The 26,812-nt window shown below is 44.2% G+C and overlaps 1 protein-coding gene and 1 long non-coding RNA gene across 3 annotated transcripts; one reads left to right on the top strand and one right to left on the bottom strand.

Annotated features, from left to right (window-relative positions):
- Nucleotides 1-58: 58 nt before the first annotated feature.
- Nucleotides 59-24,643, bottom strand: gareml (GRB2 associated, regulator of MAPK1-like). Its single transcript, XM_084378300.1, has 7 exons — nt 24,228-24,643; nt 19,224-19,364; nt 7,284-7,414; nt 6,924-7,089; nt 5,098-5,948; nt 2,497-2,666; nt 59-1,098 (listed from the first exon to the last, which is right to left on the bottom strand). The coding sequence occupies exons 1-7, from the start codon at nt 24,337-24,339 to the stop codon at nt 498-500; spliced, it is 2,172 nt and encodes a 723-aa protein (XP_084234426.1). The 5' UTR covers nt 24,340-24,643; the 3' UTR covers nt 59-497.
- On the top strand, nt 24,351-26,659 carry LOC311272134. Of its 2 annotated transcripts, none has more exons than XR_014624530.1 (3): nt 24,351-24,437; nt 26,053-26,141; nt 26,452-26,659. It is a non-coding gene; the product is annotated as an uncharacterized lncRNA (long non-coding RNA). The 2 variants fall into 2 exon arrangements; XR_014624531.1 differs by having other exon boundaries at nt 26,430-26,659.
- The last annotated feature ends 153 nt before the right edge of the window (nt 26,660-26,812 follow it).

Below are 26,812 nucleotides of genomic sequence, written 5' to 3'. Positions count from 1 at the left end.
AAAAGAACACTTACATTAAACCCTCCCTGTTGTTTGAATGATGTAATATGAAATTCCCTCCATTTGTCAAAATACTGTTTATGGAGAATGAAGGCATTTTTTCCCCCACATCAGATTTTGTGTGGGACCACAGCATGAGGGAACCTCTCGCTGTCTCGGAGAATGAAGAATGTGGTTGAAAATCTGCCCAAAGAAGAATTGAAACGGGGCACTCTCATCATGTGGCCCTCTGTCGTAGCCATTTGTTAGTAAACTAGTCCCAGTCTGTGATTCAGACAGGAAGTACACAGTTAGGCTGGCGTGAGAGCCAGTCAAGTGTCAGTCCTACAGTTTGACCACAGGGTGGCGTCGTTTCCTTTAGCATAGTCTCAGCTTGAGTCAGTCGTGGCTCAGCAGCTGGTTGGTCACAGTGGAAGGCACATTCAGGACGGCTCAGTAGCCAACAGGCACATTATCAGGACAGTGTGTGTGTGTGTGTGTGTGTGTGTGTGTGTGTATTAGATCTTGGGCCTCCAGCCCTGTATGAACTGTGTGATCTTGGTGACATGGAGTCGGCTCAGGTGGAAGTCATGTGACAGGATATCGTCAGTCAGCTGCACCAGGAGACTGCCGTCAATTCGCTCCCTCTGGAACACGGCCACCGCTGCCTCTGATAGGCCAATGAACCGCAGACAGGCCGACACTTCCTCCAATGACAGCACCGACAGGTCAGCAGGAGGCCGCCAGGTAGGGTCAGGGGTCGGGGACAACCCTTCAGTGACCCCTGTGGACGTCCCGCCACCCTCCGCACCTCTGGAGGAATCTGTTGTGGGATTGCATGCGGGCTCAGGCGAGGGGCAAGGGGACTGGCGGTTGAAGGGGTTCAACGCCCCGAAGGGAGCAAATCGACTCTGTGGAGGTGGTGGCCTTAGTCGGGGTCCGGAGGAGGTGAAGGAATCTACCCACGGCTCTGCCCAGGTGGCCTGTGCTGGCTGAGGATTGGCTGTGATGTCTACAGGGACGGCAGAGACCGGCTCAGGACTGGCAGGGTTAGGGGCGGGGCAGTCCGCCCAGGAGCAGGGGTAACAGTAGAGGGAAGCATCTGGAGAGGGCGAGCAGCTGGAGCAGAACAGGAGAAAGAGACATTTGCTTCTAGTATCAGTCAACATGACTCAAAACACCCAACAATTCAATGTGAAAAACTGAAACCATACACTTTTTATTGGGGTATAGTTAATTTATTCCCATGTATTGAGGGTCAGAAGTCATCCAGACCTGTGGGGTACTAATGCCTCTATGACCTACATAGGAAACGAGAACATCAGCAGGAAGATTGGCTGTTTCTATATGGTTATTATATTTATTCTTAATGCCTGTTACTGGGTTGTTTATTTCCAACTTATCCAGATTGGATAGGTCATAAAATAAAACCATATTTTTATGGTGGAGTGCTGAGGATGAATTTAGGGCTCGGACAGCCAGGGGAAAGAAGATGGTCTGTAGTCTGGTCATAAACTCGAACAAAGTTGACTTTGTTTCACCCTCATCATCTTCTGTCCAAAGGGGCAGCCAGAATCAACAAAAAAGGAGTTCCTTGTAGTACCTAAAAAGGTACTTCAATTCAATCTCATAGTCGATTAAACGATCTCACCACAAGGTCCCTCAATTAGCTGCTCTGAAGCTTTGAATCATAGCACATGATCATCAGCAGATGGAGTTTGCCACATAATTGTTAATATCAATATTCCCAATCTTTCTTAGCACTTTAAGGACTTTGTTGTTCGTGTTGGCTTAAAAGTTCTCAAGTTTCAACATCCATCTACTGTTGAAGATCTCCAGTTTAAATCGAAAGCTCCAGAACAGCTGCTCCATGGAGCTTTTGGTGAGACTGCTTTGTCAACTGCTGTTTGCAGCTCATGGATTCACTTTAAACCTCAAATTTAGCGCGGTTTTAATCTACACGTCAAGAGCAAAAATTATGATATTTGGAGGCAACCTCTGATTAGTAAACAGAGCTTACATTAACTCAATTTGAGCTGGAAGAACGTCAACCTCTTGTGCGATGTTTGTGCGATGAAGCACATCCAACGTAAAAGCGTGTCAGAGTCAGAAAAGGCCAATCCTCTCGGTAATTATACTTATGATTTAGGGCTGCAACTAATGACTATTTTCATTGCTGATTCACCTGTTGATTCTTTTCTCGAATGAGTTGTTTGGTCGATAAAACGTCAGAAATGGTGAAAAATGTCAATTAGTGTTTCCCAAAGCCCAAGATGACGTCCACAACCCAAACATATTCAGTTTGCTGTCATAAAGTAAAGAAAACAGAAAATATTCACATTCAAGAAGCTGGAATCAGACAAGTTTGTGTTTTTTTCTGAAATTATTACTCAAACTGATTCATTAATTATCAAAATAGCTGGCGATTCATTTGATTGACTGATCGATCAATCGTTGCAACTCTATTATGATTGCGAATAAATGTGATATGACTTGTTGCATGTTTTCACACTGTACCTGTCCTGAAGTCCAGAGGAGTAGAAGGAGAGGTTGGGTCTCGGGGAGGTGGAGGCTTTGGGGAAGCGAGGTGGGATGGGAGGGCTGGGGGCCGGACTGGAGATGGAGCCTCCTTTGGAGCAGCGAGGGGGAACCGGAGGGGCGATCAAGTAGCGACACTCCTCTCTCACCTACACACAAACACACACAGAAACATGAGAGCTGCAGAAAAAGTTAACTCCTGAAACTTGACTTCTCAGGAGGCTTCATGGAGGGATTGTGTGTGTGTGTGTGTGTGTGTGTGTGTGCTGGCTTGTCTCAATGTTCTGCTTGGTAAATGTCAAACTTGGTGACCTTTACACCTCAAACAAACTCCCTCACACACAGCAGCGAGCTCTTCACACACACATGCGCGCGCGCACACACACACACACACACACACACACAGTCTTGGCAGGCTAAATATCAGGGAATGAAGAACGCGGTGTGCGACAGGGTATAATCCAGCTGCATAGCAGACATCAACACCCACGCACCCCCTGTGTACTGCTGCTAGCTGCCATCACTTTGAAAGAAAAAAGTTAATTAAGCAAAACAAGCGTGATAATTTCCCCCTCACAAACACAGACAGGCCATATACCATCACATATGAACACTAATGTTGGTGAACAACCTAATGGCTCCACAATAAGAACAGCTCAGCTACAAAGACAGCCTTGTTTTAACCATCACACCATTCTCTGGTTCAAAAACTATTTCTTTCTGAAATGAATTTATGTATGTAAGTAATGGTCATACGAGCCTTCGGTTGAACGTGAGAAGCATCACACAGTATGCGGACAAAGTCGTAGCTTTGCCAGTGCACATACAACCCTCAATTCTCAAGTACATGTACAGGTTGAACACTAAAAATTTCAAATACTACTCATTCAAATATTCTAGATTAAAGGGTAACCCCACCAAATGTGTACATTTTTTTAAGTTTACAGGTCTCAGGGAGGACTACTGCATATGTGAAAAAAAGTAGTTTAAGTAATTTTGTCCAGAAGGTGCTGCTTGTAATCTGATAAATTGCCCCCAGTGATGTCACTCCGTGGCTAAGATGCATTGTGGGTAATGAAGACACCAGGTTTTGAAAAGCAGTCCACTGGTCTGCATTATAACAATGTTGGACTTATATTCCTCTCATTCTCCTTTTTTGAAACCTAGGACCTACAATTTCCCACAATGCAACTAAGCCATTGAGTTACATCACTTGTGGCTTAGTCTTCAGCAGTACCCCCAAAACCTGTAGACACACTTTAATCTGTAAAATGGTGGAGTTACCCTTTAAGATCAAGTGCCTTACCTCTGTGAGAGAGTCAAAGTCCCCTCTGCTAGCTAATCACTGTTCCACTAGCATTATGGGAGCTTTAGTTGTTGAATATAAACAGAATAATTGCTATTTTACTTTGCTGTAATTATGAGGTGCTCAAAACTGCTATCAAGGTACGTTAACGCTTAAAATATAGACTGAACACTCCACATTAGTTGTTTGACTCATTTGTAAAGCAAATTTCCCAGAGTTTTCTCTGTTTTATGTATCTGAAAAATGAAATTAAACCAAGATGCCACCTGTTCTGAATAAATAAAAATACAGACATTAATTTAAAACAAATATAATTTGTGGGCCTAAAGTTACACCTGTACAGGCAATAAGGCCTTTGGATAACATTGCAATATTTTTAGGTGGTTTGAAATCTCCTCAAAAGAACTTCAGAAATGCTATGACTGGCCAACAAAATCAAATATCACAATCATTTTGACCAAATACCTAACACAATGAGGTTTTTCATAATCATGTGTAATGTGCATACAGTTACTTAGGGGGTAAAGGCAAGTATCAGAACAACAGCCTGGTAAAAGACAACACTTCTGCCGTATAACGACATCCAAGATCTTAGACGATATATGGTCTCATATAATGATCAGGATATCATTTTGATATATTGCGCAGCCCTAATGCAAAATAAGTTGCAGCACTCCACTTGAGCAAACAAGCTGGCACTAGAGGTAAGAACCAAAATGGTCGAGAACAACGGGCAGACAAAAAAAGTGTCAGGAATCCAGAGACAAAAAAGACCCTGTTTGACTGACAAGTAATCTTTTGGCAAGTGGATGACCTCTTTTACAACAAACAGTGAAGTACGATAGCTTTTGTATTCTTTTCTAATCATCAGATTTGATTTCACTGTCACTTTGTGGCCACTTTATGTCATGAAATCGATAATAATTTAATAATAAAAAGTGTCCATCAGTATTATACTCCACCACTGGAATGAACTGACTCCATACTATTTATTCAACTCCCGTATTTAATGTACTCCAGGATACAGCACACGTGTACCTGCCTTCTTGGTGATGCTGACGCATGAATTCATGTGCTATGAGTGTGTGGCAGCCTTTCCAGGAAGTCAGTGGGTGTTTGTGTGTGTGCATCAGTGAGGTTTAAAAGCTGTGATGTATGAATAATTCAAGGCCAGGCATCCTGACTTTTAACAACCGGATGCTGCTGTGGACAGAAATGCGAGATGAGAGATGGAGGGATAAAGAGAAGGACAGGAGGTGAAGACTGAAACTCACAGCATCAGATTTTGGAGGTACAGGTGGCGGGGTCGACACTCTTGTCACCACGGTGCCAAGAGAACCGTCTAAAGAGGAAGACGAATGGAACGAGATGAGGTTTGGCTCCTTCCCCAAGCCCTCTGCATTCTGATTGGTCCAAAGTTCCTCATAAGGGATTTCCTCACTGGTCCTCATTTCAGCCTCAGTCCACTCAGGAGTCACATACTCCCGCTCCTCACCTGGCCCCTCCCCCAACCGCTCTCCAATAGAGTCCCTGCAGCGCTGCGATAGGCTGTCCGAAACCCCACCCCCATACCCGCACATGGAGAGGCGCTGCAGCGCCGGTGCCAAGGAGTCCTGACCCGACACACACATGCGAGAGCGCCGCGGGCTCACACACTCCTCCGTCATACACTCCAGCTCTGGCCGGGTCTCTCTAACAGCCCGAGAGTAGGCATCTGGGTCAAACGAGTGTCGCAACAGGAGGCTCTCTAGCGCTGCTGTGTGGACGGAGGCCTCGGCCACGTTGAACCGGGGCATGCAACGCAGCAGCAGGAAGTGGGAGGGGGAGACTTCCTGTCGGCGAAGAACCATGCAGAGCACCACCGTCTTGCTGACGATGTTGAGCAGCTTGTACCGGTGGCCCTCTCGGACCGCGTGGCGGTCATAGGGGTTTCGTGGTGGTCGTGAAGGCACGGACACATTGACGGGGAGGCGAACCCTCTCGATGATGCTGCGTACCGTGTGCTCCCCTCCCAGCATGCCTTGCTCCAGCGGGGAGCGTGTGCAAAAGCGTCCACGGCAGCCAAAGGGCAGGCTGACGCTCTGATTGGTGCGATGGTTCATACAGACCAGACAGGGAGTTTTACCTGAGGAGGAAGAGACAGAGAGGTGGATTAGCAGAAGGTCAAAGAGTACAGGAACAAAAAGTAAAGGTTTGGTCACACTACATGACTTTCAAAGTTGTCAGATCGCTGTACTTGTAATCTGGTGCCAGGTGGGCGACACACATGCTCACTGTGGGCGACCAAACACTGGCGGGTACCGTGATGGCGACCCCTTTCTTAAAGTCATTTTTGATTGTTCACTACGTAACTGATCGGTCTGAGTTGTTTGTGCACTGATTTGCAGTGAAAATTAACGGAACAAATAGAAAAAGAATATGGGTGCGATAACTGGAGGCAAACAAATATCTTTGGAGTTGTGTGTATGTATAATGACAGAAACTAAAAGACTGTCTTCTCTCACTGGCTGTAGCGTGTTGCTGGCCCCCTACCCAACACATCCCATTACATGAGCAGGTATTTAGCCTGCTAGATCTCTTTTGGGCATTTGAATAGCTCAGACATTGGGAGCGAGCGCTTGATTTGCCTCTGATCTGGAGCTCTGTGAGCGAGTTTAAGCTGAGGATTAAAATCTTGTAGTGGGAGCTTGACTTCGGTCTTGAATTCAGTGAAACTGGGGAGTTTGTAGTTTATAGTTTGGGAGTGTGATGTACTGAGCATGGTTGACTTAATTTCCAAATACAGTCCATTACTGGCCGGTCACAGCTGCATGGTCAAAGTTGAATAAACTGCAAGTCCAGAGGGATTGAAACAGGAAACAATGAAACTAAATGTGATCAGAAATACTGTTAGTCTGCTAGAAGTAGAATGCAATGAAACAGAGCTGCAGAGATCGCACTTTAATCTTTGAAGCAAGCCAACCAGATCACAAGGAGGAATACACTTCTCATCCCGTACAGTTTGGACACAGATTTCAGTGATTCACTTTTTCCTTCCTTTCATGTGCTTGAACAACCGCTGAAATATGACTCAGTAACTCAACAGTTCGGTCTTATTTACTTCTAGGAGTCTTGCCCAGGCGTCTCAGGAGCGCGCTAAGTCCCGTCTTTTCCTTCGAGGGCGTGGCACAGAGAAGCTCCGCCTTCCCCATGAGTGACAGCTCATCTCCAGCCTGCAGAGTGAAGCTGTAGGGCTCGCTGTCCTCGCTGAACTCGCCTGAAACCACCTGCAGCAAACACACGTATGGGTGTGTCGACATGATATTGCATGACAGGAACTTAACGCATGGTATTTTCATGTTACTCAAAAATTATGAAATTATCTGGCGAAAGCAGACAAAATGCAACGCAGTGCACAAAAATACTGCAAAATAAGGAGAAGAGGTAAATAATCACGCGTGAGTCTGTAAGAAAAACAAACCTTGACGCTAAAAGTGATCGTCTCCATGACAAAGACCCTGTCAGGGAAGACTCCGGCAACTTCCTCCACACTGGAAAAATACTGGACCGGATCCCTGACGTCTCGGTCTTCATCCAACAACTTGAACTTCCCTGCAGAGAAAATGGAAGCAGGACAGGGGAAAGAGAAGAGACGGTGAAGGAGGTTTAAGAAAGGAGGTGCAAAGATGGAAGGAGGAAAAAACTTGTAAAAAGAGAATAAGGTGGAGGGAGCCCAGAGGGAAGAGGAGGATGAAGAAAATGGGGGAAAAGGAGGAGGAAGGAAAGAAGGTAGGCAAGGAAAGAGGAGAAAAGAGAAGAAGGGAGGAAAGGGTAGAGGAGCAAAGCAAGGAAATGGAGGAAAAAGACAAGGTCAAAAGTTGTTTTTGTTCTGCCTTTTTCTTTTTTTCTGACTCCCCACAGTCTTACTGCAAGCACACACACACACACACACACACATGCCCACACAAGCACACACACACACACACATCTGCAGGAGACACTATTTGGATGAGAAGAATACAAAGACACCTCCGTGACCTATGACCTGGAACAGCTCCCGGCCAATCAACAGCCGACGGGGTTGGCATGGCAACCAATAAAGGACCCCCATTCTCACGCAGAGCAGAGACACATCACCATGGAGACACTCACACATACACTCGCGCACACAGACACACACACACACACACACACACACACACACACGACTCTCTCTCTTTCACCCTTTCTTGCTCTTGCTCATCCCCTCCTCCGTCTGTAAGTCTTTCACATTGGGTCCAGTAGCTGTGTTTGTGCTCTGTGTTCTTAAGACTGTAAATGTTTCTGGTCCGTGCCGCGTTTGATGTTGTAATCAACCACTCCAAGAGGCTCCAAATCAGCCTTGTTACAATCTAACCATCCTTTATTCTTGATTACAGTATTGAATTGGATTTAACTACAACAACCCTCCGAGGACCCCTTCTCTTTCTCAGAGTCAAAGTGTTTGTGTGTGTGAGGGAAAGAGAGATGAGAAAGTTTTTGTGTCTGAGAGGCAGAGCAGAATACCAAACTCCACCATCCTCTCCGCCAGAACCTCCCTCCCTTTCTCTCCCCCTCTTTCTCCTGCACCCCCCACCTTCCAATTCAGACGGAGCCCCCCGGATAAGGAGCTTCCACCAACCCAACAATACCAGCAAGTGCTACTTTTCAACACAACCCACTAACCCCCTGCTCAGAAAAAGTGACACAAATGAAACAGGTTTACCACTAAACCAAACAAACCCACAGCTACATCCTGAGAACTCGTACATGTGAAAGGACTGTGTAGCTAGAAACCAGCACAACTGAGATGTAGCAATATGTTAAAGGTAAAATACTGAGCAGCTCTGCCTCCAAAGCTGTATTCAGGTTTAAACCAACGTCCTTGGTGTAGTTCAGTAGAAAGAAAATAGTTCCTGCATGAAATCCCTCACAAGAAGCTCTGTGGATTTATTTAAGTAACCACGTCATGATTGACGCTTAGCTTAGCTTGGTTAGCAAGCCTCTATAAGTAGATGTTTCCTGTGTAGTTTGGTTGAAAGAGGTAGGTCCTACATGAAAGTGATCACAACAAGGTCTGTTGATTATCTTCAGTAGCCAGAATAGGATTTCTGGAAAGAGACATTGCTGTTTAGTTTTCGTATTATTTTTTTTTTATCATTGAGCACCACAAGTTGAATGCCATCTGGTTTCACTGTATTCGAGAGAAGGCAGACATCTCCAAAACTTGCCCCTCGGGTAAGAGGATGTCTTTTTGAACTGTCCCTTTAACAAGCTACTATTACTCTGTGAGAAAATGTTGCCCCAATAGATAAAAACAGAATCAGTCTGAGGCTTTAAAAATCCTTACACAGAAGGCTTTGGCAGCTAGTTCCACATAACAACTGTGGCTGTGGCGCCACTGGCTTGCCTGAAACCCATTCATTCAGCTTTTCTGCCCTCATCCTCGCCTCTCACTGATGGACAGAGGAGGATAACAGACAGAGAGAGAGGGGATGAGAAGGAGGGAGCTTCCTGTTGTCCGTCCCCGGGGGGAAACCTATATTACTCTCCTCCTAAGCTTATTTAGACTTCCTGTATGAAGTCATCACACAGACATTAGCTCATCACTGGCGATGGCCTCTGATTCAACAGCTACTCACCTGTCATATCTAAAGAGACTTGTGTATTTGGGTAGCCCTAAAAGTATGCATAAATTTGAACTGGCTGCGTTGGCTGTCTCGTTCTTGTCTACCGGAATGCATCGTTAAAATGGCTCACAGGGATGATTAGGTTGATGTAATGCTTCAGGGTCTGGCAACAGACCTGCCCCCAGCGATGTAAACGCATGCATTATTTTGCCAGAGAAACCTCCCAGTCTGAAAGAACCCTGTGGCAGCCCTTTTAAGGTTGTTACTAAGACCTATTAAGCTCCTTTTTACACCAGTGAAGCCGTTTTTGTTCCTTCTCAACGGTTACTTCCATTTAAAAAAAGTCCCGGCACCAACATTACTAATTAGCTAAACATAAGAATGTGGGCCTTTTTAAAAATCTGGCAACCAGGTGATTTAAGAAAAAGAAGGAACAGACTGAGCAGTTAGCACAGAGCCCCCAGTCGCATTTGTCCATTGCTAATTCTAGTAAAATGTATTCAAACAAAACAGCCGTGTCCTTAACAATGTTGACTATAAGAGAGAAAATTCTAATTCTTACTTTCCTATAAAAAAAATATCTTTTGACAGAAGCCCTGAGGGGAACTGGACCATGAAACTGCGCAAACGGCAAGACAGCCAAGCAAAACTTCTGATAAGCCAGAACTTCATCTGATCGTCCCAAAGACAACAATTTTTTAGAGGTAATTATTTTAAAAAAGATGCTTGTGGTGTACTTTAATTATTCAATTCTGAATTAAGTTCACTGTTTCAGCTCACTGATGTAATTTTGGACTGTACAGTTTATTGGTAATCTGTTTTATAACAGCATTTTATGGATTATTGCAAAAATCTGAATATTGTACTCCCTAATATGTGCATCGGCATCAGCCCCAAAATCTGATCATAGGTCCAGCTCTGGTTGTGACCGCCCCGAATGTCAAGCGATAACAAATCTGGCAGGAATTTGACCACAAAATTGGTTGATTTTATGTGCTTGACTTTAAGAGGTGGAGATTTAAAGCTTGAGACGACAGTGGCTACAGAAAGTTTTCTCTATATTTTCTTACATTACTGTGACTTGATTGTAATATTTCATTATGTTATTGTTTTAATATATTAAATTATAATCCACAATAACTAGGCTTTTCCTATCACCTTGTGACGACGAGCCGCCGTCACTACGTACAGAGTGACGTGTACGAGGATGGTCATGTAAAAGACTGAGAAGCATGAACGCATGGGATAAAACTCAGACGCACCAGGTGATGGATTAAAGGACTTGATTGGGGGGATACATCACAATAACGGAGACGATCGTTTCACGGGGAGGGACACGGAGCGGACGCGTTCCGGTGTTCACCGGTGAAGGAGACAGTTAGGTCAATTTACCTTGGTCAATAAATTAATGACAAGCGAACTGAAGGAACGTCAAATGTAAGAACTGAAAGTTGGCATGAACTTACCTCCGGATCTTCCGGTTTCCCAAGGTGTGCGGGCAAAAGAGTTCCCCAGGAACACGCGCACCTTATAGTTCCGGGAGGGAGTGAAACAAGTGGGAATATAGGCGGAGGGGAGTTTCATGGGGTGTAAATATGTAGTTAATTAATGTAAGATAGATATGGGTATTTATGAGGTTTATGTGGGGGTGTGTTAATAGGTATTATGATGATATATATTTTCTGGTAATGGGTTGTGTAAATAGTGTGGTTATTAAATATGTGTGTGTTTCTGATTTTACCTGTATGAATGGTATAGTCCAGCTCAATTACCAGAGGAAACAATGTATATAAGGAGTCAGTCTGAAAGTGTTGGGGGTTGGTGTAGGTGTTGGAATGGTGATTGTGAGTATTGAGAAAAATAAAAGTGTCTTTGGATCGTCAATTGTGGAAAAAATCTCCTTATTGCCTCCTTTGGCCGCTCGGGCATTCTAACAAGTGGTGTCAGAAGAAAAAGCTTGAAAGCAGAGGAAGGAGAGTACAATGACGAGACCGAAAAAGGCAGAGCAGCAGGTAGAGCCAGATGATGGTGAACCAGGTGTTCCAGCTGACAAACAGGGGGCAGCAGCCGGTGATCCTGACAAGCTGGAGGAATTGACAAACCTGGTGAAATCTCTGGTGCACTCCCAAGCTTCCAGAGATAGAGAGATGGAAAAAGAGTCAACACGCCAAGACCAGAGATGGAGAAGTATGCAGCATCAGTTTCAGCTGATACAGGCACAAGTGCAAGAGATGCGGGACGAGTATGAGACCGGAGCTGAGGCTCACGATGCGGATGATGTTGACAATGCGGAAGATCAGGGGGCAACAGCCGGCCAGGCCAGCCAGCAGAATGTGCCACCACCACCGCAGAGACCACACATCCACAGAGAGCCCAAGCTGATACCACTCTCTCCAGAGGATGACATCGAACATTATCTGACGACATTTGAAAGGATGGCGTCTGTCTGCCGCTGGCCTAAAGAAGATTGGGCTATTCAACTCGTCCCTCTGCTCACAGGTAAAGCACGCAGTGCTTATGTTCTCATGGACATTGCCGACTCTGAAGATTATGACAATGTCAAAGAAGTCATTTTGAAGAAATATGAGATCACAGCCGACACCTACAGGAGAAGGTTTCGCTCCCTGGACGTCAATCATAGTGAAACCCCACGTGAACTGTATGTCCGATTGAAGGACTTGTTCAACAAATGGATCAAACCAGAGACATCCACCGTGAAAGACATTTCGGAGTTGCTGATTCTGGAGCAGTTTCTGAGGATGGTGAGCCCGGAGCTAGAAGTCTGGATCCGAGAACGGGACCCGAAGTCTGCAGAAGAGGCCGCCCGACTTGCAGAGGTTTTCATGTCAGCCAGAAGCGGGAGCAGAGGAATCACATTCAGCCATGATAGCTACTTCACTGGGCACAGTAAGTCCAATGCGGGTGAAAGGGGTGGTCAATTCCAGGTCAGACCTAAGTCCAGAGCTAGGCAAGACACACGCTGCTATCAGTGCAATGAGATAGGTCACACTCAGTACACATGCCCTGCTACCAGACAGAGTAAGCCGTCTCTTTTGTGTTCAGTTCCCAGACCCACTCACCCAGTTGCACACCAGGAAGAAGGGCTCACTACTTCAGCATTGGTCAATGGTCAGTGTGAGGAGGCTCTCTTAGATTCTGGGAGTTTCCAGTCTGCAGTTCAGCCCCACATAGTACCAAGAGAGCTGTGGAGTGAGAACACAGCCAACATCAGTTGTGTTCATGGTGATGAGAAAGAGTACCCCACGGCTGAGATTTATCTTACTGTAGGTGGTCAGACCTACCTCCTGTCAGTAGCTATAGTGCCTAGTCTACCCTACCCAGTTGTTCTTGGTAATGATGTCCCCACACTGCTAGATTTGATACAGCAGGCAAGAAATGAACATCAGAGCACCAGGGAGAGACATGTCGAAGGCACTGTTGAGGCACCGGTTCAGCAGCAGCAGCGAAGACCCCAACCTGCAGGGACAGCATGTAACATGGTCACGACGAGGGCGCAGAAAGCGAGAAATACTCTTGAAGAGTTACCATTCTACCATGCTCAGTTGGAGGCAGGTCCAGTTAAGCAGCCGAAATCTAAAGCTCAGAAAAGGAGGGTAAAAGTTTTGGCTACAGCCAGGGAACAGCAGGAGGAAGCAGCAAAGCCCAGCCAGCCTGTAGAGTTCAACATCCCCTCTGACATAGCAGCACTGCAGCAGGCTGATCAGGCACTGGAAGCCTGGTTTGACAAAGTCTCAGAGGTTGAGGGTGTGAAACAGGGCAAGGCAGACAGTTTAGCCGAGGCAAGTTATGTCATAAAAAACGGCATTCTCTACCAGCGCCAGGGTAAAGTTGAGGCTTTAGCTTTACCACAGAGCCTTACACAGAAGGTCATGGCGCTAGGTCACTCAATTCCCTGGGCAGGCCATCTGGCATTCCAGAAATCCCTCAACAGGATAGCCAGTAGGTTTGTGTGGCCAGGCATGTACACCCAGGTGAAAGATTTTTGTGCTTCGTGTGATATATGTCAGCTAGCGTCACCTAGGGGGACAGCCCGTGCCCAGCTTCAGCCACTGCCAATCATTGAGACGCCGTTTGACAGAATAGGCATGGATATAGTGGGGCCCCTGGAGAGAAGCTCAGCAGGCAATCGGTACATCTTGGTAATCTGTGACTATGCTACCCGTTATCCAGAAGCCTTTCCCCTCAGGTCTATTAAGGCCAGACAGGTGGCAAATTGCCTCCTCCAGCTATTTTCGAGGGTAGGTGTGCCTAGAGAGATCCTGACAGACTGTGGAACAAATTTCCTGTCCAAACTACTGCAACAAGTGTATCAGTTGTTAGGAGTGAAGGGTATAAAGACCACCCCATATCATCCCCAAACGGACGGACTGGTTGAGAGGTTCAATCAGACTCTCAAGAACATGCTGCGGAAGTTTGTCTCCAACACAGGGTCGGATTGGGACCAATGGCTGCCATATCTGCTGTTTGCATATCGTGAGGTGCCACAGGCGTCAACAGGATTCTCACCATTCGAGCTTCTCTACGGTCGCCAGGTGAGGGGGCCACTCGACCTCCTGAGGGAGCACTGGGAGAATCGGATTCCAGACCAGGATAACGTGGTGACCTATGTCATTAAGATGAGAGAGAGACTGGAACAGATGACAGCCCTAGCACAAGAGCACATGCGAACTGCCCAGGCTAACCAGAAGACCTGGTATGACAAGAAGGCCAGAGACAGGACTTTTCTTCCGGGCCAGCAGGTGTTGCTGTTACTCCCGACCAGTGACAGTAAGCTGTTAGCCAAATGGCAGGGGCCATACCAAATCACCAAGCGCCTGGGTAAGGTAACCTATGAACTGCACATGCCGGATAAGATGAAGAAACATCAGTGTTTCCATGTAAACCTGCTGAAGGACTTTCAGGTGCCTTCACCGCCGAGCCAACAGCCTGTCAAGCAGCAGCTCCTCATCCGGGTCCCTGACAGGGAGGAAGAGAGGGAGCAGTCGTTCCCCACTGACATCTCGGAGCCCAGTGGGGTGGATGTTTCCCATCTTCAGCCTGTCCAGCAGAGGGAGATGAGAGCATTGTTGGATCCAGAACTTTTCCAGGAAAAACCGGGCTTCACAACTCTGGTCCAGCACAAGGTCCACCTGAAAGAGGATGCCGCTCCCCGCCGGAAGTGCTACAGGATCCCGGAACGATTGGTCCCAAAACTCAAGACAGAGATTGAGCTGATGTTGCAGCTGGGGATCATTGAGACTTCAACCAGTGAGTGGTGCAGTCCAATCGTGTTGGTCCCGAAGAAAGATGGGTCACTGAGGTTTTGCATTGACTTCAGGTACCTCAATGCAGTGTCAAAGTTTGAATCGTACCCAATGCCCCGCATCGATGAGTTGCTAGAGAGGGTTGGGAAGGCCAAGTTCATCACGACGCTCGACCTGAGCAAGGGGTACTGGCAGCTGGCACTGGCACCAGAAACCAAGGAGCTGACAGCGTTCAAAACACCGTACGGCATGTTCCAGTTCAAGGTGATGCCGTTTGGTCTCCAGGGGGCGCCAGCGACGTTCCAACGACTCATGGACCAAGTGTTGAGAGAGGTGCCGCAGTTTGCAGCCGCATACTTGGATGATGTCGTCATCTTCAGCCAGACCTGGGAAGAACATGTGGCTCATCTTCGACAAGTCCTCCGCCTGATCAAGAAAGCTGGGCTTACCATCAATCCCACAAAGTGCACGTTCGCTCAGAGACAGGTGGAGTACCTGGGTCATGTTGTTGGACAGGGGGTGGTGAAGCCTCGAGTGGGGAAAGTGGATGCCATCCACTCATATCCTGTGCCCACCACAAAGAAGAAGGTGCGTGCCTTTGTGGGGCTAGTGGGATGGTACAGAAGATTCATTCCCCATTTTGCAGAGAGGGCAGCCGTCCTCACTGACCTCACCAAGGCCTCAGCCCCAAACAAAGTGAGATGGAATGAGGAATGTGACAGGGCTTTTGCTGATCTGAAGGAAGCAATCACAAGTGAGTCGGTTCTCCATAATCCAGATTTTGCGCAGCCATTCGTGCTACAGACGGATGCATCGGGGGTCGGCCTTGGAGCAGTGCTTCTGCAGGAGACGGATCAAGAAAGCCGTCCGGTGCTGTTTCTGAGCCGCAAACTCCTGGACCGGGAGACGAGATACTCCACAGTGGAGAAGGAGTGCCTGGCAATGAAGTGGGCGGTGGAGTCGCTGAGGTACTACCTGCTGGGACGTCACTTCATCCTGGAGACGGATCATCGTGCTTTGCAGTGGTTGAACAGGATGAAGGACTCCAACACACGCCTCACAGGATGGTACCTGTCCCTGCAACCCTACGACTTCACGGTCCAGTACCGAGCAGGGAAAGCCAACTTGGTGGCAGACTGTCTCTCAAGAGTACATGAGGATTGAAGTACTGTACTCTTGGGAGAGGGGGGAGGAAATGTGACGACGAGCCGCCGTCACTACGTACAGAGTGACGTGTACGAGGATGGTCATGTAAAAGACTGAGAAGCATGAACGCATGGGATAAAACTCAGACGCACCAGGTGATGGATTAAAGGACTTGATTGGGGGGATACATCACAATAACGGAGACGATCGTTTCACGGGGAGGGACACGGAGCGGACGCGTTCCGGTGTTCACCGGTGAAGGAGACAGTTAGGTCAATTTACCTTGGTCAATAAATTAATGACAAGCGAACTGAAGGAACGTCAAATGTAAGAACTGAAAGTTGGCATGAACTTACCTCCGGATCTTCCGGTTTCCCAAGGTGTGCGGGCAAAAGAGTTCCCCAGGAACACGCGCACCTTATAGTTCCGGGAGGGAGTGAAACAAGTGGGAATATAGGCGGAGGGGAGTTTCATGGGGTGTAAATATGTAGTTAATTAATGTAAGATAGATATGGGTATTTATGAGGTTTATGTGGGGGTGTGTTAATAGGTATTATGATGATATATATTTTCTGGTAATGGGTTGTGTAAATAGTGTGGTTATTAAATATGTGTGTGTTTCTGATTTTACCTGTATGAATGGTATAGTCCAGCTCAATTACCAGAGGAAACAATGTATATAAGGAGTCAGTCTGAAAGTGTTGGGGGTTGGTGTAGGTGTTGGAATGGTGATTGTGAGTATTGAGAAAAATAAAAGTGTCTTTGGATCGTCAATTGTGGAAAAAATCTCCTTATTGCCTCCTTTGGCCGCTCGGGCATTCTAACACACCTATTACCATTGTGTCTATTCTTGACAGTACTTGTGAAGTGGCGGGAAGGAAGAAACATTGTGTTCAAAGGACGTCTGAACACTCCCTGGAAATTTTGGTGGAAAAGGGCCTTAAAGGGACACTCTACCAATTTTGTATATGAAAGTCAGTTTACTTGCATCATGGGAAATGTAGGATCCAGTGTTTGCTGAAGCTTGACCGATGTCTCTTGTTATGTCTCTTATGTCTCAAGTACTACTGAAACATCACTTAGAGAGCACTTAACATGATTCGTAATATTATTTATAGTGCTTTACTGTCATATTTATTTATAGTCCTTCTACTATAGTGAAACGAAGACAGCTCCAGTTCACTCAATATCTCTGTTACATTTATATTTATCATGTATTATACCTATTACTACTCTGTAAGTATTTGGACTTGGCTGTTAATGTCTCCAGTGTTGGTGGTCACACACTTCCGATGTGAAAAGCTGAAATGTCTAAAATGACAGTGATCTCAACATCCCCCCTCCCACCCAAATGTTCTTTCATTCTTCCGAAAAGGAGCCTGAGAGGCGGCTGTGGAGCGAGGTGACATCAGCAGTCCATCAGTGAAGGAAACAATGAAGAGGAGGCATTAGGATCCAGTTACACAGCGAATAATGTGACTGGTCAGACAGTATGAACAATGGGATTGTGGGGATAGAGCTCCGGTGAGGTCATAATGACTCGACTCATTCAGCAGGAAGACGACAGGTCAATGGACAGGAGGAGTCAGGGAATGTCACATCTACAGGAGCTGGTTGGATGAATGAATGTGAGCTGTAGTGAGCGTAACTGTCGCTGATTTAATTTGAAGCCTTGATCAATATTGTTAAACGTGAACATTTATTTTGAAAAATGATCATCTGATTGGCCACAATGTTTATGTCTACTGTACTTTAGTGAAATCTTCGGTAATGTGGATCTAATGACTAAAGGTAAGTATTATAACAAGTAGAACAGTCTGGGAGGTTCTGAAAGTTTACCGTAGTGCAGCCTCTAAACCAAGACAACACTTATCACAGCAAGAGAGACCATCGTAAACAGATCACACCAACCATGACATCGTGTTCATGACCAATCAGACCATGTCCACAGACAGATGGACAGGAGAGGAATGATTGGAACTGGGTTACAGTAACTTCCATCTTAAAACAAAGGACAATGGCCCCTGTTCCTACTTCCTACCTCCCTACTTTAATCAATCAATCAATCAATCAATCAATCTTTATTTGTATAGTGCCGATTCACAACAAAAGTCAAATATAATGACACTTTCCAAATTGAGCAGGTCTAAACCATACTCCTTGATTCATGTATTTAGAAACCCAACATTTCCCCCATGAACAAGCACTTGGCGATGGTGGTGAGAAAAACTGACTTTTAACAACATTTGCATTGCTCACACCATGCCCATTTACAAACTCAGCCCTTTTTCTTTTCCTTTTTTAAAAAAAGATTTTCTCAACTTTACACCTATAAACCTTCGTGACTTATAGACATATAAACACCTGGCAAAATACTCAAAGTCGCTTCTGTGTTAGTCCCCGCAACAAAAGGTGTCACTAGGAACACATTTTGCCAAATTTAGTCTCATTTCACGATAATGATATACTATTGATATATCGCCCAGCCCTACAGTATGTCTGTACTGATCCATCAAAAGGAAAGATGTCCTGCGCATCATTTTATACACAAATGCCCCAAACTCAGTCTGACATTGGATTTCAACTTTCTGTATGTTGAAACAAATTTTGTCTAAGTTTGTACAGACTGGCTCAAGACAAAGGCTTTACCAAGATAAATTGAAGGGGTATTTCTGATGCCTGACATGCAACAAGAAGAAGGTCACATGAACATGACCCTGGAATATATAGCACAAACATACAATTTCACCGCTGACAGTTTAAATCATAGATGGTAGCTGGGACGATTGTGGGAATCATATTTACTTTCTTTAAAAAGAAATCAGTCGTGACTCTGGGAGTTTATATTTTGGTTCCGTTTCACCTTGGACTTGAAAGGTCTGAGCTAATCCTTCTCCTCTCAGGGAGCTCATGTTTTGGTTCTGTGTTATATTGAACTTGAAAGATGTTGGATGTTGTCTGCCAAGTTCATGATGAGTCACCAGAAACCACAAAATAGGAGACTGCTGCACTCCTATTGTAAATGTGTTCTTGTTTTATCTGAGCTCGACTATTCTTATAAACTTGGTTTGCATGGGAATAAAGTACTGAACTTGAGGTTACTGTGTCTCAGCTCCAGGATTGATCTTATCTATCTTATTAATCTAAAGTGACAATCCCCCCCCCTCCCAAAAAAAAAAGAAATAGAGTAAGTGTGGGGATTTATTTTCCCCTGGAGGAAAATACAATTCAGGGGAAAACTGGTATATGAAGGGCCAAGTTGAAATTTTGACTGACTATTAAATCATTTTGTGCATGCAAGACTAGAAATGCAGTGTGTGTGTGTGTGTGTGTGTGTGTGCATGCGTGGGCGCGCACGCTCACCCTGGTATTGCAGAGGGATGTCTATCTTGGGTCCAATGACGTAGTGTCCCTCCTCTAAGCTGTGGGCAGTCACTGTGGTCCACTGACGACAGGAGTGTAACAGCACCACATCCTCCTCCGACAGACCCTCCACACATTCACCTGGAACACACACACACACACACACACACACATCAACACACACATTTACACCAAAATCAACACAGAGAAATGGATTAGGAATAAACAAATAGTCTACCAGCAAAAAGACAACAGGTTTTTAATTTCAGAGCTCACAATAAGTAGCCCAGCGAGGGAAAACAGTTCAACACTCCCCCTGACACACACACTCACATCCAGTGTCCATAATTACCACCTTCAGTGATGGTTCACCACCCCTAACCTACTCATCAGGACCCTGCTATACAATTGGCAACCCACTATTACACAGCCCCCATACATACACACACATCCATACAGCCTCACACACACACAAACACACACACACACACACACACACACACACACACACACACACACACACACACACACACAGAGCTCTCCAGCTTTCACTAAAGCCATCATGTCGCACAACAGCATTGATTTCTGCTGATAGCACAGTGGTACAATTCAATCACATCACACACACACACAGACTCACACAGATCACTCCCTTTTTGCTCTTGTTGCTGATGGATAGCTGTTAAAGCTTTTAATCTAACAGTCATGTTGATGGATGGGTTGAATACGCACACAGGACAGATGATGAGAGACTGTCAGTAGAAATATAAAGGGCCCTCTGAAAAGGTAATTATCAGCCTCTAATATCTGTGTGACTCAGATCGCTCCGGCCGGTGAACATGTCAGAGCTTTTGCTGCGTGTCAGTTCATCCCAAAACAACAAAAAAGACACATCTCCCTCTCATCCCATCTGTACCGGTTGCCATTTTTCCTAAAGTACATGGTTACTGGATAACTCACAGACCTTGATATAAAATGTTTTCATCAAGAAGGATTTCCTGCAGTCATGAAACCAGTCACAAAGGTGCTGGATGTAAGAAAGTCAGTGAAAGGAAGTTAACTGCACACTTGTCTCCATTACAGACAACAAGTTTATTATCTGAGCTCTGATGAATGTCCACTTGATCGGAAGCTAACACAAGGTGTTTGCTTTGGTGACGTGTGTGGAAGGACACCTGTGCACGTTTGTTTGTTTGTTAGTTGATTGGTTGCCTGGTTGGTGGTTGGTTGCCTTGTCAGCAGGATTACACAAAAACGACTGAACGGATTTCCATGAAACTCGGATGGAGGATGAGTCTCAGCATGGAGTAGACCTCATTAACTTTTGGTGCAGATTCAGAGAAAAGGAATCGTAGCCCATAACATATACTGTCGAGCTATAATGCTTAGTTGATAAATTGTCAACTAAAAAGTAAAAAGTTCAATTTTTCCCTCTGACATGTAGTGAAGAAGTACAAAATAACGTCAAATGGGAACACTCAAGAGTACAAGTACTTCAAAATTACACTAAAGTACCAAGTACATTTACAGTAAGAGTAAATGTACTTTTCACTTTCCATTACTGGTTACAACCACTGCTAATTCCACTCAGATTACATGAGAAATAGTTGTTTTCTTGTGAATGGGAGTAATCACACAATTCATTTCACTGACATGTAGACTGACAATGCATCTGTGTCGCCTAATTTACCTTGCAAACAAGGCTATACTTTATCTGTAAGGCAAATATTTAGTCTTGGTTTAAGTCTATTGCTGTCTGGAGCGTCTATCAGGGAAGCCAGTGAAATACACCCCCACACTCACATACCACTGAACAACAGTCTGTCCATACAGATAAAAAATAAAACAGGTTTTGTTTGTTGTTAAATGGGCACTTTGTGGATTTGGATAAGAAATTAAAACTCAGAATTTTAAAATGTACAATATTAATGAGGTGATAATACAATATTTTCCATAACTGAATGAACAAGCTGTTCTCAGAGGAAAATAAGGTCCCCAGAACACTGTTTGAAGCTAGGAAGGTGGCAGGGTCCGCCACATATAAACAAAGTAAAACAGTATAAAATGTTGTCCTTTAAGGTCAGTTTGTTTATTCAGTCATAAAAACAAAGAGAGTTTGTTTATTTAGTCTGTTTAGACATATAAGAAAAACAGCCAATGAATAAATATGAATACAATTTCTTCCCTCAAACTACACACTGCACCTTTAATATGAAATGAAGGGAAAATCTTGCACCACCGGTGCTGACTGACAGCATGCCCTATTGTAAATAACTAACCACCATCTGTGTTGGCTGTCTGTGCAAACAAACAGGCATCTGTGGGGTAACTACAGTGCGGTTAATAAACACCTACGGGTGCTGCTGTCTCTTCACACAATGACGCGCGCCGGCAGCAGTAAGGTGCGTAATTTCGGGGAGCATGTCACGGCTCGGACGCGCGCTTCTATCCAAGAAGTAAAGTTGGAGGTTTTCCTGCTCGTTAGTATTCACCACATTCACCGACAGATTACAGCATTTACATATGAAAAGAATTGAGCAGCACTTCAGCAGCACAACAGACACTTTGTGGCTTTCCGGGCCTCGCTGGACTGGAACAACTTTGGCCATGACACCCATCGACCGTTCCCAAAGTAAAGACCCCAAATCGGCTCAATCACATAATCACGATGGTGGCGGCAAAACATAACGATTAATAAAGAGGAAACCGAACGCAAGTGTTGCATGGTGACCCCCCTTATGCAAGTCAGTGGGTTGATGTGAGCTAGAAAAGTCAGCTTCCGAGAATAAACGCTGCAGCAGCGTCAAGGTGGACAGATTGAACTAAAATCATAACGGATATACAGGGATGTTACTTTCAAAATAAGAGCACCAAATGGGTCAGTCACTAAAACCTGTCAATATATTGCACATTAATTGACAAGTGTCTTTGTTAATGTTTTGTTAAAACACATCAATAATGTCCAAAGTGTTGCACATGTAGCGCAAGTAACATTTGTAGTTATCTGATAAAGCTTATTAGTTATACTTTAAAGGTGCTATCTGTAAGAAAGGTTGACTTCTGAGTCTCATTCCCAACAAGGAGCGGATTAATTAATGTGATTCATTAAGTATAATACAGGCTCATAAGCAGAGATAGTCTCTAATCTCCGAGTGTCAACAGTAATATTACTGTGTGCAGTTTACTTGAAACACCTTTCAGGATTTCTGGGTAATGGAGTTCCAATTTATCATCCAGTAATGTGATAATGTTGCCAAGTCAAAGTTGGGTATCAACCTATAGTTAGTGTATAAAGGGTAAATTAAACTACTTTTCGGACAGTGTAAAGCAAGAGCACTGGGACAACGTCTTGCTCCGCTTTAATGACCACCTCAACAGTAGGACATCTGATCACTGATCACCTCACTGTCTTACATTATATCACTCCGCCAATGTTAATATTGACCATCACTTACATTACAGGCATAATTAGTTCCTGATCCAAATTAATTATTAATTATGTAATTGACATTAATTAAATTATGCAAATGTTCTTAACAAATGAAAGGAAAATAAGTAATCAAAAGAAATCTTCATAAAAACAAATATCATCTTAAGTTAGCGTGACACCATCAACAAACATAGGTTCAGACAGTTAAGTAGCACTGAGGGTGCACTCCAAATTGCATACATCTGTCTTTCTACATTAGTACGTACTGCAACGGCCCTTACAAAGTACATGCTGTTGCATGCAGTATCCATACAATTGGGACGTACTACTTGACTGACAGTGCACCTTAAACTTTGACCCTCTTGCTCCTCTATCTGTTGCAGCCTTAGCATGAATATTTCGAGTACAAATGGGACATCTAATACCCGTACTACCTTACTACTTAGTATGCCAGAAAAAGATTTCTGGAAATCAAGATGTGAAACGCAGTATGCCAAAAATACCAGGATGTCCTACGACATCTGGTCACATTTGCAGCATGGAAGCCAGCATGCTTTTCTGGCTATTCTTACCCACAATCCTCTGCGCAGTGGGAGATACGTCACAAACGTCATGGTGTGTCATGCAAATATAAACAAAGCCGACATGGCACAAACAAGTGACAGCTCACTGACAGATGACAGACACCACAATGAGAGATGAAAGCACAATTAAGTCAAAGTACTACATTCTTTGCCCACAAAATGTTGTGCTAAGGCTGCAATGGATATAGGAGCAAGAGGGTCAAAGTTCAAGGTGCACTGTCATGATGAAGTAGTGTGTCTCAATTGTATGCATACTGCATACTGCATGCAGCAAATGTACTTTATAAGGGCAGCTGCAGTACATACCAAACGCAAAAAGAGAAAGTATGCGATTCTGAACACACCTTGAATCTTTTTCTGGCATGTCCAACATGTCAGTTTTTGATGAGTTGGGACTGATACTCAAACATCTAATTTTCCTACACATAGCACCTTTAAATGAGTATGAATTCTTGCTTTAAACTATCAGATCATCGCTATCAAAATGATGATAATTGAATTTCTGTTTTGACAAGATTATGTGAGGTAGCCCTCTAACAAATGATCCCTCTGATAATTGATTATATTCATTTATTTTTTTGTTTAAAAACTTTGTTTTGTTTTTTACAGAAATATGACAACGTTGAGTGTTTATTTTGAAAGTTTCGACCGGAAGTCGTACCTTTTCCTGTCGGTCTTGACGCCGTTAAAACGCTCCACAGATTCTTCACTATATTTCTCCACTCGTTCATGAATCTCACCGTCGTTTTGCTCACAAAACCTCTCAGAAACACTCTTTCCTCGATGAAACTTAAAGTTTTTTCTCTTTCCCTGACTGTGAAAGCACATTTATCGTCATTTATCATCACTCCTGTCACGGTTCACCTGAACTCCACCGAAAATGAAACGACGGAGGAGCGTCTGAGTTAGCTAACAGTTGTGAAAACAGTGCTAAAAGTTCTTTAACGGTCGTGCTGGAGGTCGAGGCACCGGGTGAAGGTGGACTCTTACCGTGGGCCAGGCGGACCAGGGTGGGCAGACGGAACTTGCTGACCACCGCGTCCAACGGCAGCGCCAACGGGCTCCAAGCGATCTCCGACAGGCTCGCCGACAACTTCTCCATCCTCCCGGGTCATCACGGTACCGGAGATAATGGTGATGGTGATGGCGAAGGTAACGAGGGTGGTGTCAGCGGTGAGGAGGACGGCGAAGCGGAGGAGGGTGAGGGTAATGATGGTGGTGCTTTAATGTCAAAGAGTTTCGCCATGTTTGAATGTGGGAGAGAGGGAGCGCAGTCACAGTCGGTGCGCACAGGCGGTGGGAGGGAGCGCGAGCCCTCTCTGTCTCCCTCTGTGTCATTTATCAGACAGACAGACACACACACACACACACACACACACACACGAGAGCAGGGTCAGTCAAACTTTATTTTTCTACAGTTTGTCATCATAATGGAGGGAAAAGATCAAACATTTCAATCAATCAAACTTTATTTATATAGCACCCTTCAGACAAAATCAAAATTCAATTCAAGCCGCTTTACAAGTGATTGAATGAAACATGGTATAACATCAGGTTTAGAGACTGATGCACACCTACTGCAATATAATGGGTACTTAGAATAAGAAAAGATACAAAATAATATAATACAATTAATGACAGTAATATATAAACACAAATCCAAGAAATATAGTACAAAGAATATAGAAATATAAAACCATCAATATTATAAGACACTACATAAAAGCCAGATTGAATAGATAGGTTTAAATTTAAATTGCCATACAATGTGAGGTTCAGCATTACCTTGACTTGCAGCCAAGGATTCAAACCAGCGACCTTCCGATTACTGGATGACCTGCTCTACCTCCTGAGCTACAGTGGGCCCGTAGTACCAATATTTCCAGCTCCTCTCAGATTCTCCAGCAGGCTGCTGGAACGGCTCAGACGTCAAGCCTCTTATCGAGGCTATTGTTTGATAATCTGACTCATATCATCATGTTTTCCTCATCACTTATTGCACCAGTTTGTCCACAGAGGTTAATCTGAGGTGTAGCCACCCACACACCTGCCTGAGCAGCAGATGCAAGGACTATTTGAGCAGGATTTCGTAACCTTTTCTGGCCTGCTGTGGGCTCATTTTAACATCCCAACATTTTCACGAGCCCAGCAATGACAGAAGTGGTGTGCAAGTCATGTGAATTTGATATTATTGGGGCAATATGTATACATTTACTCAGATGATCAATCAAGCAATCAAACTTGATTTTGACAGCATTTTTCAAGCAAATCAAATGTAATTCAAGACAAACAAAACAAATATGTGCTTAGATACGAATGGAAGCCCCAACCCCCCTTCCCGTAACAAACAAACCAAACAAAAAGTAAACAAATTGAGTAAAACAGCAATAAATTTACAATAGTGAAAGATAAATAAAAGACAATACAAGCAATAAAAACGATGATTCAAAAAATATGAAATATTACACTTAAAAATGCATTCCCTGAAGTACAGTGCTTGTGCTTTATGTACATGACTTTATGCTATACCTTCAGTTCACTACATTTGAAAGGCTTTAAATGTACGTTTTAGAAGTTCATACACAAAATCAATATTGAGCTAAAATGTGATACATTGCAGTAGTTCCCATCCCAACCTGGGGATTGTGGTCCCATGCATTTCAAAAAGGAAACTCGAGGGTCAGGAGATGATTCACAGGACAGGAGAGATGGTAAAACTTACTTCTGCTTCAGAATGTTTTTTTATTTTTTGTTTTTTTCTGACTTTTCTCAATATTTTGAATTCTTGAATAACAGGATACTTTACTCTCTTCAGGCCTCTCAGATGTATACAAATGAAACAATCCAAGGTGGAAACTACTCTCTGGAGGAACAACTCATATGCCACAAGATGAGGGGTTGTAGGTAAACATTGCTTAATTTTCAGAGGTCATGAGCTAGAAAGTTTAGGAATCACTGGGTTAAACTGCCAATGCAGTTGTTACAATCAGCTCCATGTTGGCCAACATTCAAAAGGGTTCAAATGTGACAGCTTAATATATTAAGAGAAATATACCTGCACTATCACAAATACTTAAAGGTGTCATTTTCTATTCTATTATTTATGAATCTTTTTTTACTTGTGATAATTTGAGCACATTTGTCTGATTTGATTAAGATTTTATATAGAAAATCTAACTTCACCTTCTATAGGGGATGTACTCTGTATATTTAGACATCCATCCTTGGCACTCGGAGCAGGAAGGAACCGTGACAGCTCTCCCAGACACTCAGACAACGACATGTATTTAATGATGTAACATTATGGTACAACATATGAACACCTACACAGAGGACCAGTGTCTCTACCCTGTCGTCAAAAGCCATCGATTCATCTCAGTCTCAAGAGAGCAACTCTACAAAAGACTACTGCATCTATGACATAATCAAAGGACAGTTGTATTATTTAAAAAAATAATAATAAAGAAAAGAAATCTGATATTTTTCGAGGCACCTAATTATGTTTTGGGAGTTTAGCTTTAACACAACTAATGAGATGCAACAGAGATTAACTGAAAATTCAATGTGTTTTTCTT

The sequence above is a fragment of the Pagrus pagrus genome (assembly GCF_965226575.1).
Source record: "Pagrus pagrus genome assembly, chromosome: 16".
NCBI lineage: Eukaryota > Metazoa > Chordata > Actinopteri > Spariformes > Sparidae > Pagrus > Pagrus pagrus.
Note: the sequence above shows the minus strand (reverse complement) of the source record. Positions and strands in the feature narration are given on the sequence as shown.

What these genes read in the sequence shown, in the direction of transcription:
- gareml (XM_084378300.1), bottom strand. Translation starts at nt 24,339, where the DNA reads ATGGAGAAGTTGTCGGCGAGCCTGTCGGAGATCGCTTGGAGCCCGTTG. An exon ending in CCTGGGCAAGACTCCTAGAA is followed by an intron (nt 5,949 to 6,923) that starts GTAAATAAGACC and finishes CTTCCTCCTCAG; the next exon opens with GTAAAACTCCCTGTCTGGTC. An exon ending in TACCTCCAAAATCTGATGCT is followed by an intron (nt 2,667 to 5,097) that starts GTGAGTTTCAGT and finishes GTTTGTGTGTAG; the next exon opens with GTGAGAGAGGAGTGTCGCTA.